Raw genomic sequence first — 15,845 nt, 5'->3', positions numbered from 1 at the left:
GGGAGGGAGGGAAGGAGGGAGGAAGGAAGGAAGGAAGGAAGGAAGGAAGGAAGGAAGGAAGGAAGGAAGGAAGGAAGGAAGGAAGGAAGGAAGGAAGGAAGGAAGGATGGGAAAAAAGGAGCAGCTGTCACCACCACTCCTGTCCCTCACTTTTGAGGGCAGTCTCAAATGTGGAGAGACTTAGGCATAGATAGGGACTGAAATTTTATTTCATTTTTATAGGGAAGTTCCAGAGAGGAAAACTTCCTCTACCAACGTAAACCAGCACTTTCATGTAATTTGTAATTTCAGAGTGTCTTAGAGAGGTCCTAACTTGCCCAGGGTCAAACGGTCGTATGTGTCAGAAGTAGACCTTCAACTCCAGTCTTCTTGGCTCTATCCACTGTACATCTCATACATATAAAAAATGGTCTTCATAATTTCCATCCCCTACCCCCTTACCCAAGAACTCTTGCATAATCCCCAAGGAGGTTGAGTTCTCTGAATGATATCTTTCTTCCAGAGAATGCAGGTGAGACATAGATGCTTTCCCCTCAGCAGCTCGGGCCCTTTCCCAGGTGGCCGAGCCTTACAATATCCCCACCCAAGTATAAGGAATATAGGTGTCTCCTAGGTAACCGACTATCCTAGTTGACCCATTATCACAACCACCTTCCCTCCTCATTTCATCTATTTATATGAGAGGATTGGAATTAAATCCCTGAGGTTCCTTCAACTTCCACTTTCTATCGCTCAAGAAGCACATAGAATCTACAAGTCTAGTTAGGTCCCTTGATTCTTCCTCTTCCTATATTTTTCTTAGCTTCTTTTCTTTTCCCCCTTGCTCTTTTTTCTTCTATGCTCCCATTTTTAAAAACCATTTCCTTCTTTCTCTACTTGTCCCTCTTCCAGTTTTACATTTAGCTGGTATGTATTCATGAGAATAAATTCCTGGATCTGAATAATTTATAAATAAAAACAACTTTACAATACCTTGAATATAGTTATGTTTTCAATAAATGATTATTGAATTGAATTCATTTCATTAAAAAGAAAATAAGTCTTCACCTTCATCTCACCAGAACAGAAAGCAAAAAAAAGTCAGTCATCCAGATGTTTATTTAATATGATACTAAACATCTTTTATTTTGGAAACATCTGTATGGTTGATCGAGTATTCCACTTTCCATCCATTCAAGAGTTTCTGGGCTTGTGCCTTCTCTAAGTTCAATCAATCTTTGTAGATAAGTTAATAATTTCAGGATCCAAAAATCTGTGGAGATGGGGTATGGGAGGAGGAGAGACAAGGACAGATTTGTATGGTCCAGCTAGTTTCATAAACCCAAGAATTTCATTGTTAGTTCATATCTCCCCTTTACCTTGTGCCATGTATATGACTCCAACAGAGGTTTCCCAAAGAAATTCTCTTCCCAGCTAGACTGTAAGCTCACCAAAGGTAGGCATCATATGAGCTTTGGATCTCCCACAATGATGATTTTATGGCTTGCATATAGTAGACATTTGTTGAACTAAGAGGGCTCACATCTGTAATGTGTCCACACTGACTTAAGTGACCTAGAGATTTGTTAGTAATCAAGCTCACTGAATATATAAAGACAACCAGAAGGGTTCATTGTGGCTAAATAAACTCCATTTTCCCCAACTCAACCATCCAAAAGATCCTTTTGAGACTTGAATGAATCCTCCCTAGAGATGCATTAATGCAAACTAGTAGCACATCCCTCTTTTCCTTTGAGGTATGTAGACTCTACCTTTCCCTACTGCCAGTCAACACCCCCACCACCCCCATTTTTTCTCATCAGACCATGACTGGGTAGATACTTTTATTTCTATCATCTTGCTCAAATCAGTTACCATTCTAACTTTTCAGTGGTTAGCCACACTAACAGAAAACAACCCTTTTACAACTATAGCCCATTAATGTCCCATAAGGGCAATTGTGGCAGACTTATGGAGAAAATAGGATTGTAATGTTTATGTGTTCTTAATGTTTATGAGTTTGATGTTATAGACCATAATGAAGATGGGAATAGGTGTGCCTCTGATTAGCTCACTGTTAAAGAGGTTATAGGCATGAAGAGTTTCTGCTAACAACCCAAGCTCATAAAAGCCACCAAATGGCTGTTTTCTGTTTTTATGGGGCCAAACCTCATATCCTTAAATGCATAAAAGGGTTGAGTAGGACCCACTAGCTCCAAAGGCTCTTCTAGCACTAGCTGGCTCCATTGCTCCTTGGTCACTCTCTTCTCCCAGTTTAGAAGGCACCATGTCCTGTCATTCCTTTCGGGTCAGCTCTGGCCGCCGCATTGGCAACTTCAGCTCCTGCTCAGCAGTGGCACCGCAGAATCTGAACCGTCACCCGACCAACTCTGCTTCCTGCCCAAGTGGTGTCAGCTTCCGGGGCTTTGGTGGTTTTGGGAGCCAGAGTCTGTGCAATTTTGGATCCTATTCACCCCAAAGGATGGCAGTGAGCTCTTACCCCATCCACTCTGGGTTTGGTTTTAGATCTGGTGGTAGGATTGGTTTGGGGACTGGCAGTGGCATTGGCTTTGGATTTGGGCCCAGCAGTGGTTCTTGCTTTGGGGCTGGTAGCAGCATTGGCTTTGGAATTGGAAATGGCATTGGCTTGGGACCCAGTGGTAGTATTGGTTACGGGTTTGGCAGACCTGGTTTTGGATACAGAGTTGGTGGAATTGGAGGTCCAGCTCCCTCTTCCATCACAGCTGTGACTGTCAACTCAAGCCTGTTGACACCTCTCAACCTGGAAATTGACCCCAATGTTCAGAGGGTGAAGAGAGATGAGAAGGAGCAGATCAAGACTCTGAACAACAAGTTTGCTTCATTCATTGACAAGGTATCTACACATCTATCCACCTGATTCTCTGGGACCAGGATTACCAAATGAATGCTAACTTTTTCTCTCTACTGCAAAAGGCCATAGTGTTGGCCAAGCCACTTGTGCTCTCCAGATCTCCTTTGGAAGCTCCTTTTGTATGCTTTCAGGGTCAGTCTTCTGTGGCATTTGGTACAGTTTATATGGACACTTAGTTGTACAAAATGTGAGGCAGCAAAGGCCCAGGTCTTGTCTATATGACATCAAGCATCCAGAGGAAAACTGGAAAAGTCCATCAAATAGGAAAATATTTTTGCAACACAGAGCCCATCAGCTGGGTATGGGCAGTATCTTGATCTCTGACTAGATCTCTCTGTTTTTCTTGTGTAAAGCTCCCTAAAGCCTGAGAGGTTTGTTACTGGCCACACTGATATGTGACAAGCAGGAAACTGGTACAGATGTTTTAAGGGGTGTGGCGTGGTCACCTCCAAACAACCTTGGCTCTTACCTCCTGCTCCCCTCCTGTCCATACTCATTTGTATGGCAAAACCCAAAGGACGTTGGGGCTCTGAAGGAAACTGTAATGCTTCAGTCTCACAGAATGACCTTAGTTCTATAGATGTTATTGAGTGTTCCTTGTTTTTCTGAAGCTAGGGCTATGCAGAGAGGGCAGTGGAGGTTTAGATTTAAATAATTCTGTCTACAGCACAAACTCTAGCATGAAGTCAGGGGTCTGGATTTGGAGGAAGTCTTTCTGGGTCTGAATGACCCAGATCATTATCTCTAACTTTCTCCTTACTACAGGAGGCAGAGTCTATACTTCCCCAAAGTGGGAGCATAAGAGCATAGCTAGAGATTTGGAAGGAATCTCAAAGGCTGTCTTATCCAACCCTCTTATTTTAGAGATGAGTCAACTAAGGTACATGGAGGTAAATTGACTTGTCTGAGATAACTCAGATTAGAGCCATCTGAGTTATCTCAGACAAGTCAATTTACCTCCATGGAGCCATCTGAGTAGCCAAACCAGATCATTCGGAAATACAAACAAACAAATAAAAACTTGTTCTTTGTGGCCTAAAGAAGAAAGTCACTTTAGACCATGAAAAGGAGAAGAAGCTACAGCTTTCTTTCCCCTGGGGAAGTACATAGTCAGCCTGAATTTCTGGGTGGGAATGTGCCTAGTATATTAAGTATATTCATGGGCAAGGGCAGTCTTCTTAGAACTGTCCCTGCTCATGGCAGGGAGTAGTTTCTGGGTCAGCGGTAGCCTTAAATATCAGACAGTCCTCTGAGTCTTCTCTACATAACCCTGGGGGTATTTTTGAACTTCTAGAAAGTTGTCCCTCTGATTCTGCTTTATGTGCATCCCTACTTTATTCTGGGGAAGAGTTCCATTACCTTCTGGACCAATATCAAAGAACCCAAGTAGAGTCATCAACACCATTGACCCCTTTCTCTTTAAGCTCTTGACCGGGCTGACCTTTCCAAAGAAGGCCATTCTTAAATGTTTGAATTGGAAGATCCTTTCTTTTCAACTGAGCTTAGTAATAAGGAAGCAATGGTCTCCCACCTCCTATTGGGTTGGGGGGAAGGGGTGGAGTAAAAGGGAGCCGAGGAGGTAGCAATGCCATCAAGGAATTGAAAGCAAAGTCATGATGCCCTGGCCAACTGAGACAAAGAGGTGAGACCATCCCAACTCTTGTTTCCCTTCCTGGTGGGGTCTAGGTTCGGTTCCTGGAACAGCAAAATAAGCTCCTGGAGACTAAATGGAGCTTCCTCCAAGACCAGAAATGTGTTAGGAGGAACCTTGAGCCGCTCTTTGAAAACTACATCAACAACCTAAGAAGGCAGCTGGACGTGGTCTCCAGTGACCGAGCCCGACTGGAAGCTGAGAGGAACCACATGCAGGACATCCTGGAGGGCTTCAAGAAGAAGTGAGTGTGACAGGGGCCTAGAGACCCCAAGTGGGGTGTCTCTGACAAGAGGGACTGGGCTGACAGGTTAGGGAAGACTTCCTGAAAGGGAAACCATCAGCAAGGGAAGGGAGAAGAGATGCTGTCCATGGCTCATAGCAGGGAAAAAAGGTGGGGTGGGGTGCTTTACTACTGGTGGGATAAAGGTGCAGGTCTAAGTGATGAGTTGGTCTCTCAAGTTCCCTTTCACACTTAGTATTCTGGGACTATAGGAATCTGATTGAGGAGACCTTTGGTTCATTTGAAAACGAGTAGATTCAACCCAACATTGGGTACTTTGTGACCAAGTACACCAAACCAATACCTCAAACCAAGAAACAGAAATGTTAAGCAGTTCTCTAGATAACTTTCAGGATCCAAACTCTACTTTGAGAAAATAAAAGGAATTTGGAGGGAAACCTTGTATATACAAGGTGTGTGTGTGTGTGTGTGTGTGTGTGTGTGTGTGTGTGTGTAACTTGAGTCTTTACAGCCACCCAACAATGACGTTAGAGCTTTAGAGGCTTAGGCTTTAGAGCCCCCTTTCCCCTTCCCCACCCTGTTGTTGAAGCTGAAGAAGTCTTTAGGATTGAAGATTTAAAGCTGGAAGGGTCATCAGTTCCAATCCCCTCATTTTACAGATGAGGAAAGTTAGGCTCAGGAAGAATAAAGTCACATAGCTTTTTTTAAAGTCACATAGTGGCCAAGTTGGAATATAAGAACAGGTCCTTTAACTCCAAATTCACTGTCCGAAGCTATCATTGCTGATTATAAAACAGTCTCAGAAATGTTGTTTTTTAATTTGTGATAATTAGGCGCCCTCGCTTCCACATTGCTGTTTTCCTCCAGAGTACAGGGTGTTGTCTTGGGTATTTGGGGGAGGTGAAAGAATGGAAGCAATAGAAAAAGAAGGGGACATGGCGTTCTCTCTCAAGGAGTTCTCTCAGCTTAACATGAGGAAGAGGGAGCAAAACTCAGGACTAGAAGTCAAGGCAACTTATTTGTGCAAATGAATTTAATTCAAACTGAGCAATCAGTACGTGGGTATGTGTGGGGTGGGGTGAGGGAGATGGATTTAAAGAGCATTTAATCCTGGATAGTGTCAATCAGGGAAGGCTTCCTGGAAGAAGACAGTGTGGAGCAAGGATGACAAAAGAGAAAGAGACAGTGCTATGGAAGAAGGGATGGAAAGGCAGTGTCTCAAGACAGGGGTATAAATTGGATAAGGTTTGTAACTAATATGGGTGAAATGTGGGTAGGGGACAGAAACGAGGGTTACCCGACTGGACCAAAGGGGTAATTCTGGAGAGTCACAAGCAACTGGCCTTGGTTTGGTCCAGAATGAGTAACTCAGCTTCCTTGTGCTTACCAACCCAGGTATGAAGAAGAAGTAGTGTTCCGGGCCAATGCAGAGAATGAGTTCGTGGCCCTGAAGAAGGTAAGTGAGAGCTGCAGGTGTGAAACAGACAAAACAAGTTTTGTATACCGGACCAGTACCCAAGCACCCTCAAGATGGATCCCAGAGCCACCTTACCCAGACATCACAATCTCTGGGGAGGTAGGGATTGGATAAGGTGGCTTTCCAAATCCAGATTATCAGGATCATCCCTGGTCTTTATGCAGATATTAGGATCAAAATGGAATCTTGGAAAAATGGTCCTCCTGTCATTTTCTGATCATTAAGAGCAGTAGTACTACTACCAGTAGTAGCAGTAGTAATAGTAATAGTACCGTTACTACTAGTAGTAATAGTACTAGTAGAAGTAGTAGTAATAGCACTAATACTACTAGTAACAATTATAGTAGCAGCTCCATCCCATGCTTCCACAACACCTACCTACTGCAATACTACCCAGTGGCCTCTTGTTTGGCAAATCTTCCCACCATTCTAAGCCCATGTTTCCCCTACCTTCTGTAACCCAGGTCCTAGTTCTTGGGAGTGGCAAGCATAGGTCTCATTCCCTCTCTCCTTCTTGTAGGATGTGGATACAGCTTACTTAAATAAGTCTGACCTGGAGACCAACATGGAAAGTTTGATCAACGAGATCGAATTCCTGAAAAGTCTCTATGAGGAGGTAAATATCTCTTCTATAGTCTTAGAACTATAAACCTTGTTTCTTAATAGCCAACTGGAAACTTTTCCCATTATGAGAGGGTTATTGTTAAGTCATGAGATTGACTTTCTCTGGCTTCACCAGCTGCCTGATGTGGCATAGACATCATCAAAATCAAGCCCATGTACCTGACTGAAGAGTCAAGAGAGTGTTTCCTCTAAAGCTACCATGTGCTGCCCGTACTCTTTGGCTCCCCTAAGCTTTGGAGGCTCTTTTTTCTTGAGACGTAACTAGCTCCCAAATATCAATGGGTGGATTATGCACAGAACACATTCCAACAGAAGAAGGCTTCTCTCCAGCTTCTAGTATGTCCATAGGCCTTCTAGTTTTGCTCAACTGGTGTGTGGGCTTAAGAATAATGGGGGCACACGATGATTTTATTTTTTGCCTACACAATTTAGAAAGGTAAATAGAGCTTGGCCCCCTCAAATTACCCAAATAATTTCCAATTCCAATACAATAGATTTTTAGATGATCCATTTTGCCATTATTCATTCTTTTGAATGATCTACGGTTACTTCTTATCCCTTTCTTGTAAGTAAGATAACTAGAGTTGACTGTGATTTTCTTTGTTCTTGATGAGATCTCGTCTTTCAACTCCCTACCAAGGTAGCAGGTCCAAAGGCAAGGTAGTAATCCCTGGCTATGCTCCTATTACTAACTTTTTGTCTTGAGAATAGAGATGTATTATTTCATTTTTGGTTTGTATCTCCAGCACCCAGCACACAGTAGGGTTTTGATAAATGTTGGTTGATTGATTGATGATTGATTCATGCAGGAGATCAAGCTGCTCAATTCCCACATCTCAGAAACATCTGTCATTGTGAAAATGGATAACAGCAGGAACCTGGATTTGGACGGCATTATTGCTGAAATCAAGGCTCAGTATGAGGACATTGCCAAACGAAGCCGGGCTGATGCTGAAGCCTGGTACCAGACTAAGGTGAAATGGACAAGACCACCCCTCAGAAGCTGGGGGACATGTGTGTTGGAGGAGGGGGTGGTGGGGATGAATGGAGGGAAGGGTAAAGAATACAGATACAACCCAGACTGGAGACTTCCCTAGATCTAGACCTTTGTAATTGTCGCTGAAAGCTTTTCCCTTCTCTGCTGGATAAAAATGTATTGATCCCTGAGCCTCTAATTCCTGATATCAACCTCCTAGGTCTCTGAGCTAGTTTAGTTCTCTAAATTCAGTGGTCTAGTCTTTTGAGAGATACTGTGGCATGATACAGTGATGGGCCTGGCATCAGGATAACTTGTGTTTGAGACACTTAATAGTAATTTATTATTATTATTATTATTTATATAGAGCTTTAAGGTATCACAAATTATCTCATTTGATACAACAACAAAAGCACTATTATTATCCCATTTTACAGATGAGAAAACTGAGGTTGAGAGAAATTAAATGTTTTACTCAGGGCCACATAGCTAGTAAAGTTTCTTTTTTTTTTTTTTAAGCAATCGGGGTTAAGTAACTTGCTCAAGGTTACATGGCCAGTTATTTCTGGGTGTGGTGCTGAGTGTCTGAGCCCGGGATTCGATCTCCAGGTTGTCCCAACACTGGAGCCGGTACTCTTACTCGCTGAGCCACCTGGCTGCCCCTAAGCAATTGGGGTTAAGTAACTTGCTCAAGGTTACACGGCCAGGTGTTTCTGGGTGGGTGCTACGTGTCTGAGCCCGGGATTCGATCTTCAGATTTTCTCAACACTGGAGCCGGTGCTCTTACTTGCTGTGCTACCTGGCCGCCCCACTAGTAAAGTTTCTAAAGGAGGATTTGAACTCAGGACTTCCAGACTCAAGTTTCAGCACTCTGTGTACTGCACCACCTAGCTTCTCCTAGGTTAGGCAACCATTTATCTAGCTAATTGACTGTCTACTCTTTTTTTTTTTTTTTTGGCCAGTCAATCAGGGTTAAGTGACTTTTCCGGGGTCACACCCTAGTTCCAAGTGTTTGAGGTCACATTTGAACTCAGGTCCTCCTGACTGTAGGGCCAGTGATGTATCTGCCATACCACCTAGCTGTCCCAACTATCTAGTATTAATCAAGGGAAAATAAGGAAACAAGTGAGATAAGACAGTTTTGCCCCCATCGGTCAGATCCATTCAACCCAACAACCCAAGGTTCACAAAAACTCCCCCAGGTCCTGTATAAAAGGGGTTGAGGGCATGACCTTCTTGTACTTTTCAAGAGGTAACTCTCAGAGCTTGAACCCCAGCACTGCCTCTCTCATGTCCTGGTCTCTCAGGGATCTCCTGCCAGCTCAAAGAAAGCATCAACCCTAGTTAGGAAGTGAATTCAGAGGAGACTTAGCAGGGAGGAGCAAGGCTTTGTTTGAGTAAAAAAGCAGTTTTTTTTCCCCCCAGGGGATGGTGTAGGGGGGGGGGGGGGGGGGGAAGCTGAGCAATTTGGATGGAAAGTTAGAGCTGATTCCTACCCAGCTCCTGAAAAGAGCTGCTTTAAGGCTCTGAAGGCCACTGTGTGATCATTTAGTTCAGCTGAGTGTGTAGGATAGCTGGGTGGCTGGAATCTGGGGTACAAAAGAAAACAACTGAGTTTAAATCTAGCTTCAGTCTTACTAGCTATGTAACCTTGGGCAAATTACTTTTAAAAAAACCCTGTTTGCCTCAGTTTCCTCATTTGTAAAAAGGGAATTATAACAGTCTCTGTCTCCCTTGTTGTGAGGACCAAAGGACTACTTCCAATGGGCTTTCTTAGCATAGTTCCTGATATATATAAGTGCTATTGTTGGTATTAGCTAGAAGGCTTGAAGGAAATGGAATCTCCCCAACTTCTCCCCTTGTCTATTTGTGTGGGTTCCCCATGGGCTCTGAGGTCACAGAGGTGAGGGAGGGGGTAGCTGGCAAAGCTCCACGAGGACGATGACCCAACCTTGACTCCTATGCCTTCCACCTGACTTTGCCCTTGTAGTATGAGGAAATGCGAGTAACAGCAGGCGTGCACTCCGACAATCTTCGGAGCACACGGGATGAGATCAATGAGCTGAACCGCCTGATCCAGAGGCTGAAGACCGAGATTGATCATGCCAAGACACAGGTGAGCGCAGTCATCAAGGAAAGGGAGAGGGAGGTTAGACCCAAGGGTTCCCCCCTTTAGGGTAGACTTTCTAAAATCCCATGAGCCAGTTAGCCCCATTCTCATTGGTCTCCTCTGTCTACACCATTCCTTCCTGAATATGAGGATTAGGGCTAGGGAAGCCAGAAACAGGCCCCTCCCTGCCCTGTCCTGTTCTATCCTGCCTGGTCCTGCCCTGCCCTGCCCTGCCAGCCCAGCCCGGGAGCTCCTTCTAAGAGGGAGAGAAATACAACATGCCCCAGGTCACTGACCCTAATGATATACATGCATCTACATACAAATATCAAATTAAAGATTGCTAGCTAGGGCTCTAACGGTCAATAATGGGGATGATGAGAGGGACTGGGAACAAGTGACTTAGGGGAGTGGTGCAGAAAGGCCAGGAAAGGAGAAAAGCTGAGTTGGGAAAGAGGGAGGGGAATTCAAATCTCTAATCTTGAGAAGAGAGATTTATTTCATTTTTGGTCTGTTTCTCCAGCACCTAGCACATAGGGAGGGTTTGATAAATGTTGGTTGATTGATTGATGATTGATTTGTGCAGGAGATTGAGATGTTCAAGGAAAGGTTGAGGGGAGGGCATCCCAGACAGGAAAGACATTATGAATGAGACTTAGAGGTGAGAGGAGATGAAAAGCATCTGGAATGGGGAACTGGGCTAACTAGGACAAAGAATGCCAGCTGGCAGAGACACAGTGCTGGGCTTGAGAGAGGTGAGATAAAGAGGGCTCAGCTGAAGAAGGGATTAAATCTATCCTTTGAGAGACCATCAGTTTTTGGAAGCCTCACGTGGGGAAGCCCATCCCACTGCCTCAGCACACCAACACATCCCCAACATCTTTGGGAGGCTATTTGACTCTACCCAAGGGCTGCAATTTGCAACCCACAGCGTGCCAAATTGGAATCTGCGGTTGCTGAGGCCGAGCAGCAGGGAGAGGCTGCTCTCAATGATGCCAAGGTCAAGCTGGCCGAACTGGAGGGGGCTTTGCAGCAAGCCAAGCAGGACATGGCCCGTCAGCTGCGTGAGTACCAGGAGCTGATGAATGTCAAGTTGGCCTTGGATGTTGAGATCACTGCCTACAGGAAACTCCTAGAAGGTGAAGAAAACAGGTGAGCAATGTTGGTGCAGAAGGCCTGAGGTTAGACCTTGGGAAGGAGGGGGTGGGGCAGTGGGCTGAGAAAAGGACCCTTAACAGGGGATCTGTGACACAAATGACCTCTTCAGAAAGGGACAAGTAGACTACTTCATCCAGCAGGGAAGAATGTTTTTGACTTGTCGAGGTCACTAATTAGCTCTGTTATCATAGCCAAGCCTTTGCCCCTCTGTGGAATATATTTTCTTCATCTGTAAAATGAGGGAGTTAGTAACATTGGGAGTGCTTGAAGATTCCTTCCAACTCCTAAAATTCTATGGCTATCCTACTTTTAAGAGTCTTCCCAAATCACTAGGCCATGAAATCCCTTTGTGGAGTGTCCTCCTGGCTCAGAGTTGGTAATTTCTGAGAGTGGTAGTAATATTGACCCAATTGTCAACTCATAAATGTCCCTAGGAACCTGAGAAATCACCTGGTAGAACTCCCTGATTTTATAGATGAGGAAACTGAGACCCAGAGAAGGGCAGTGATCTGCCCAAGGTCACTAGTATGCAAGTCAAGATTAGAACTCAGTCTCCTGAGTCTCAGCACAGTATTTTTTTTCAAATACACACTGTTTCTTCTGCTTGTCTTATCTTTTTCATCTCTCTCCCCTTAGGATTTCTGAAGGTGTGGGACCAGTGAACATATGTAAGAAAATTGTCTTTTTTTTTCTTGGGGATCTATCCCTAGGTGTGAGGAGAGTGAAGCAGGAGTGGGTGTGGTGAAGGCAGTTGCTAAGGTTTTTTGTTCAGGATTCCATTTGGGCCAGTAAACTGCCAAGGCTGAGGTTAGGGCTGGGATGAGCTAAGAACCTGGCTAGGAATGGAGGTCTTCTCATATCTGGTCAGGATTTCCCCAAGCCTTTGTGGAAAGCATTTAAAGGGCTTAGAAATAACTGGCCTGTTCTAACAAGTCACAGACCTTACCCTCCATGGGCAAAACCCTGAATGGAAAGCAAGTGGGTCTGCTCACCCCCTGGTGGCTGGCTGGAGGGAAAGGCTGAATTGAAATCTAACCTTCTGCAACAGAGCCATCTTGGAACATTTCGTTGTTGTCAATTTAAATGCTCAGTACACTGAGACTCCTCAGGTAACAGAATATTAGTCATAGCCAAAGAAATGCTTGACAGCCAGTGCACGGGCCCATCATCATATCAATTTGTGAAGTGTTTATCCCTATTGACACAAAGACCCTCTAGTGGGTTTTGTAATGTTATGACCAATAAAAAGAATGAATGCTAAAGGAATTCAGAAAGGGACAACTTCAAGGGGTCCTGGAGTAGTCAAAGAAGGTGGAGGAAAGGGAAAATTGAACTTGGAGCTGAAGGCTAGAAAGGATTCAGATAAGCATGGTAGAAAGGGTATCACAAGAATGGGGAGACCCATGTTGTAGAATGTTGAGCAGATGTTTGGTGACAGAATTCTATCCTGGTAAAGTGGGGATGAAGACCTTCCCCTGGTCTGGGAGGGGCTTATAATCAAACTGGAGAGAGAGAACACTTAGAGAATACTTCCTGAACCATATATTTCTCAAGAGCAACCAATACCTTTCAGTGTGACTTTGGACAAATAAGAAGAATTCGTGACATAGTCTTTGAGGGTTGTGTATAGGAATTGATGAGCAGCTAGGTGGTATAGTGGATAGAGCACCAGGTCTCGAGTCAGACTAATTTTTATGAGTTGAAGTCTGACCTCAGACACTCACTAGCTGTGTGACCCTGGGTAAGTCACTCAACCTTGTTTGCCTCAGTTTCCTTATCTGTAAAATGACCTAGAGAAGGAAATGCCAAACCATTTCAGTATCTTTGCCAAGAAAATTTCAAATGGGGTCACAAAGAGTCATACATGAATGAAAAATGACTGAATAATAACAAATAGGAATTCTAGATGAGAAGTGGATTGCCATGAGTATCTGAAAAGACTCATGAGTATCACTGGTCTCAAAACCCAGGTTGATGTAGGCTAGCTAAAAAGTCCATGTCTATACTTCTGCTATAATCTGTATTATTCAGAACCTCACTCCTCCTCAATCCTCTTACACACTCTACTTTGGGCTAAACTGAAATAACTCCAAATGCCTGGATATTTGGAAACAGCAGGATTTTCCTTTTCTGATTTTTTTTTTGGATTTTTGCTCATGTAGTAGACCTGGCCTGAATCATCTGGCTGGGGAAGAAAATTATTATGGCCTGACTAGACAATAGAATTTTAGTTATGTGATTGGCAGCCTCCCCTAATTACAGTGGATCCTGGGGGAGTGAGTCAATGTGGGTGTGTGGGACATAACTCACACTTGCCTGGAGGGATGGTTAAGTGACCAGTTCACAGAGATGAGTATGGAATTTGATCTGGTGGATGTACATACATTGTCCATATGTATGTCCTAGAAATTGTCATTTCCCTCCCACCCTTTCCCTGATGACCCCTTTCCTTCTCCAGCTGTGAGCAGCTCCAGAGGTGGTGTGATAGGCGGCTCAGAACCCTTTGTCTCCAGTTCCTCCTACGTCCGAGGTGTGCCTGGCTTCTCCGGGGGTAGCAACATCTGTACCACCAGTGGGCTCCTGAGTTCTGGGGGTGCCTGGAGTTCTGGTGGTTCCTGTGGCACAGGCCTGAGCCGGGGATCCAGGATCTCTGCCAGAGGTGGGGACGTGGCAGTCACCAGCGGAGGGAACACTGTGGTCACTGGTGAGGCCTGTGCCCCCTGCAATCCCTCTCTCCCCACTGAGGGCATCAGCAGCAGCAGTGGCAGTGGCAGGGTCAGCCGGAGAAGCCGCAGCACCACCGTCCACTTTGTCTCTACTACTTCATCCCATAGGAACAAGTACTGAATGAAGAATACAGGACCCACTACTGCCCGAGAAAGAAAGAGAAAACAGCTTTTAGGAGGCCTATGCTGGTCCCCAGAAAGGCCCAAATATGGACTTTGTGGATGAGATACCCCTAAATTAACCCCCAAATTCTCCCTTTTCTAGAGGAGCTATCTAACTTGTTTGTCCCAGGCTGGCTCTCCCTGTAAACCCTGGCAGCTCCCATCAGTGTGCATTCAGGAAGGAAAATTAAATTTAATTCACCCATGACACATAGCTTTAGGAAGGTAAATCTGCTGCCAACCAATGTGTACATGGTCTTTCAAAGCCAAAGAAACAGAGAAGACAGTATGGTAGCACAGTGCAGCTGAGGGTGAACTCAGAGAAACTGGGTCTGAATGCTGACTCAAACAATTACTAACCACATCATCTCAGTTAAAACCCTTTATTTCTTCGAGTCTGTTTTCTTATCCACTAAATGTGGAGTTTGGACAAAATGACCTCTAGCTATCTCGACCAAATGACCCTTTTCACTCTAAATCTTTAAGCCTATAATTTTTGGCATTCATTTTTAGTTATCCCTGTCTGGCTTCCCTCTATTTGAAGAAGAGTAATTGTTTACACTTAACACAAGTTTCTCTTGTACCCACTCCCCCTGCTTCCTTTCTCTCTCTTACACAAAAAAAGAAATATTTTTGACCCTCTTTCCTGGATTCAGAAATCTCTGCTATCCCAGATTCCTTTGGGCCTGGTATTTCCCTCAAAGAGAGTCCTTCGGTTTGGAGGGTTGGGGTGATCTATTCCCAGGTCATTATCTCAGGAGCTGTGTTTGTCCACTGTGTGTATGAATGCTTACTGCTAGATGCTATATTTCTCTTGCTGCGTTGTTTGTCTGACATTGTACGACCTGAAGTCTGCTTTGTCATCCTTGGGAAGAATGATATCTCAGGACGGTGGAGGGAAAATCCTTGACAAAATGAGACCATCTGATTGGTAGGAAGTCAATGGATATCTTTCTCTCCCTTCTCCTTGATGGTTAGAGACCTCTGGCTACTTGCTGGCATCAGGAATGTCTGTCAAGATGAGAAGGGAGGGAAGTTATTCGTATGCACACATATGCTGCTTTTTGTGTTCTCTGATGTTTCCAATAAACTTGCCACGCTGACTACAAGAGGACTTTGTCTCTCTCCTTTGGGGATTCTTTATGGGAATGAAAAGCAGTAACTAGACAGCTATCTAGCAAATCAGACCACTCTCAATTGCTCAGTGCCTAGAGAGCCGTAGGAGGCTAGGTGGCACAGTGGATAGAGTGTTGGGCCTGAAGTCAGGAAGACTGATCTTCCTGAGTTTAAATCTGGCCTCAGACACATACTAGCTGTGTGATCCTGGGCAAGTCATTTAACCCTCCTTGCCTCAATTTCCTCACCTGTAAAACGAGCCTGAGAAGAAAATGGCAAACCACTCTAGTATTTTTTCCCAGAAAAACCCCAAATGGGGTCACAGAGGGTCAGACATGACTGAAAAATGACTGAACAACAACAAAGAAAGAGCTATCCTGGGAATACTGGGAAGACCTTGCCCTAAGCCTAGATGGGGCTTATAATCAAGTTGAGGGGAGAAGAGATGCAGCAAAGGCTTTGAGGACACTTATAAAGCCACACGCCACCTAAGTGTAGCCGATAACTTACTGTGTGATCTTGGACAAGACACTTTTCCTCTCTGGGCTTCAAATTGCTCATTTATAAAATGAGATTATTGGTCTACATGATCTTTCAGCATAATCATTCTCTAAGTATAAGCTAATACAAATTGGGCCAGTTAGAGGAAAGGAGGGATCAAGGAAGAGTTTATCTGAGTAGGCTTCCTGATAGAGGTAGGTAGTGAGAAAGAATTTAATCTGCTTTTGA

At 44.4% G+C, this 15,845-nt stretch overlaps 1 protein-coding gene across 2 annotated transcripts; it reads left to right on the top strand.

Moving 5' to 3' along the window:
* Positions 1-2,266: 2,266 nt before the first annotated feature.
* On the top strand, positions 2,267-14,628 carry KRT84 (keratin 84). 2 transcript variants are annotated; one of them, XM_069101144.1, is made up of 10 exons: positions 2,267-2,493; positions 2,665-2,854; positions 4,559-4,767; positions 6,163-6,223; positions 6,765-6,860; positions 7,678-7,842; positions 9,835-9,960; positions 10,886-11,106; positions 11,749-11,780; positions 13,571-14,628. In XM_069101144.1, the coding sequence occupies exons 1-10, from the start codon at positions 2,267-2,269 to the stop codon at positions 13,957-13,959; spliced, it is 1,716 nt and encodes a 571-aa protein (XP_068957245.1). In that variant the 3' UTR covers positions 13,960-14,628. The 2 variants fall into 2 exon arrangements, with proteins under 2 accessions (XP_068957245.1, XP_068957244.1); XM_069101143.1 differs by having other exon boundaries at positions 2,267-2,854.
* The last annotated feature ends 1,217 nt before the right edge of the window (positions 14,629-15,845 follow it).

This window comes from Petaurus breviceps, unplaced genomic scaffold (assembly GCF_028583685.1).
Source record: "Petaurus breviceps papuanus isolate PSGF00001 unplaced genomic scaffold, PetGlider_PUasm1.0 454, whole genome shotgun sequence".
Classification (NCBI taxonomy): Eukaryota; Metazoa; Chordata; class Mammalia; order Diprotodontia; family Petauridae; genus Petaurus; species Petaurus breviceps.
Note: the sequence above shows the minus strand (reverse complement) of the source record. Positions and strands in the feature narration are given on the sequence as shown.

What these genes read in the sequence shown, in the direction of transcription:
- KRT84 (XM_069101143.1), top strand. Translation starts at nt 2,267, where the DNA reads ATGTCCTGTCATTCCTTTCGGGTCAGCTCTGGCCGCCGCATTGGCAAC. An exon ending in TTGCTTCATTCATTGACAAG is followed by an intron (nt 2,855 to 4,558) that starts GTATCTACACAT and finishes GGTGGGGTCTAG; the next exon opens with GTTCGGTTCCTGGAACAGCA. An exon ending in CTAGAAGGTGAAGAAAACAG is followed by an intron (nt 11,107 to 11,748) that starts GTGAGCAATGTT and finishes CTCTCCCCTTAG; the next exon opens with GATTTCTGAAGGTGTGGGAC.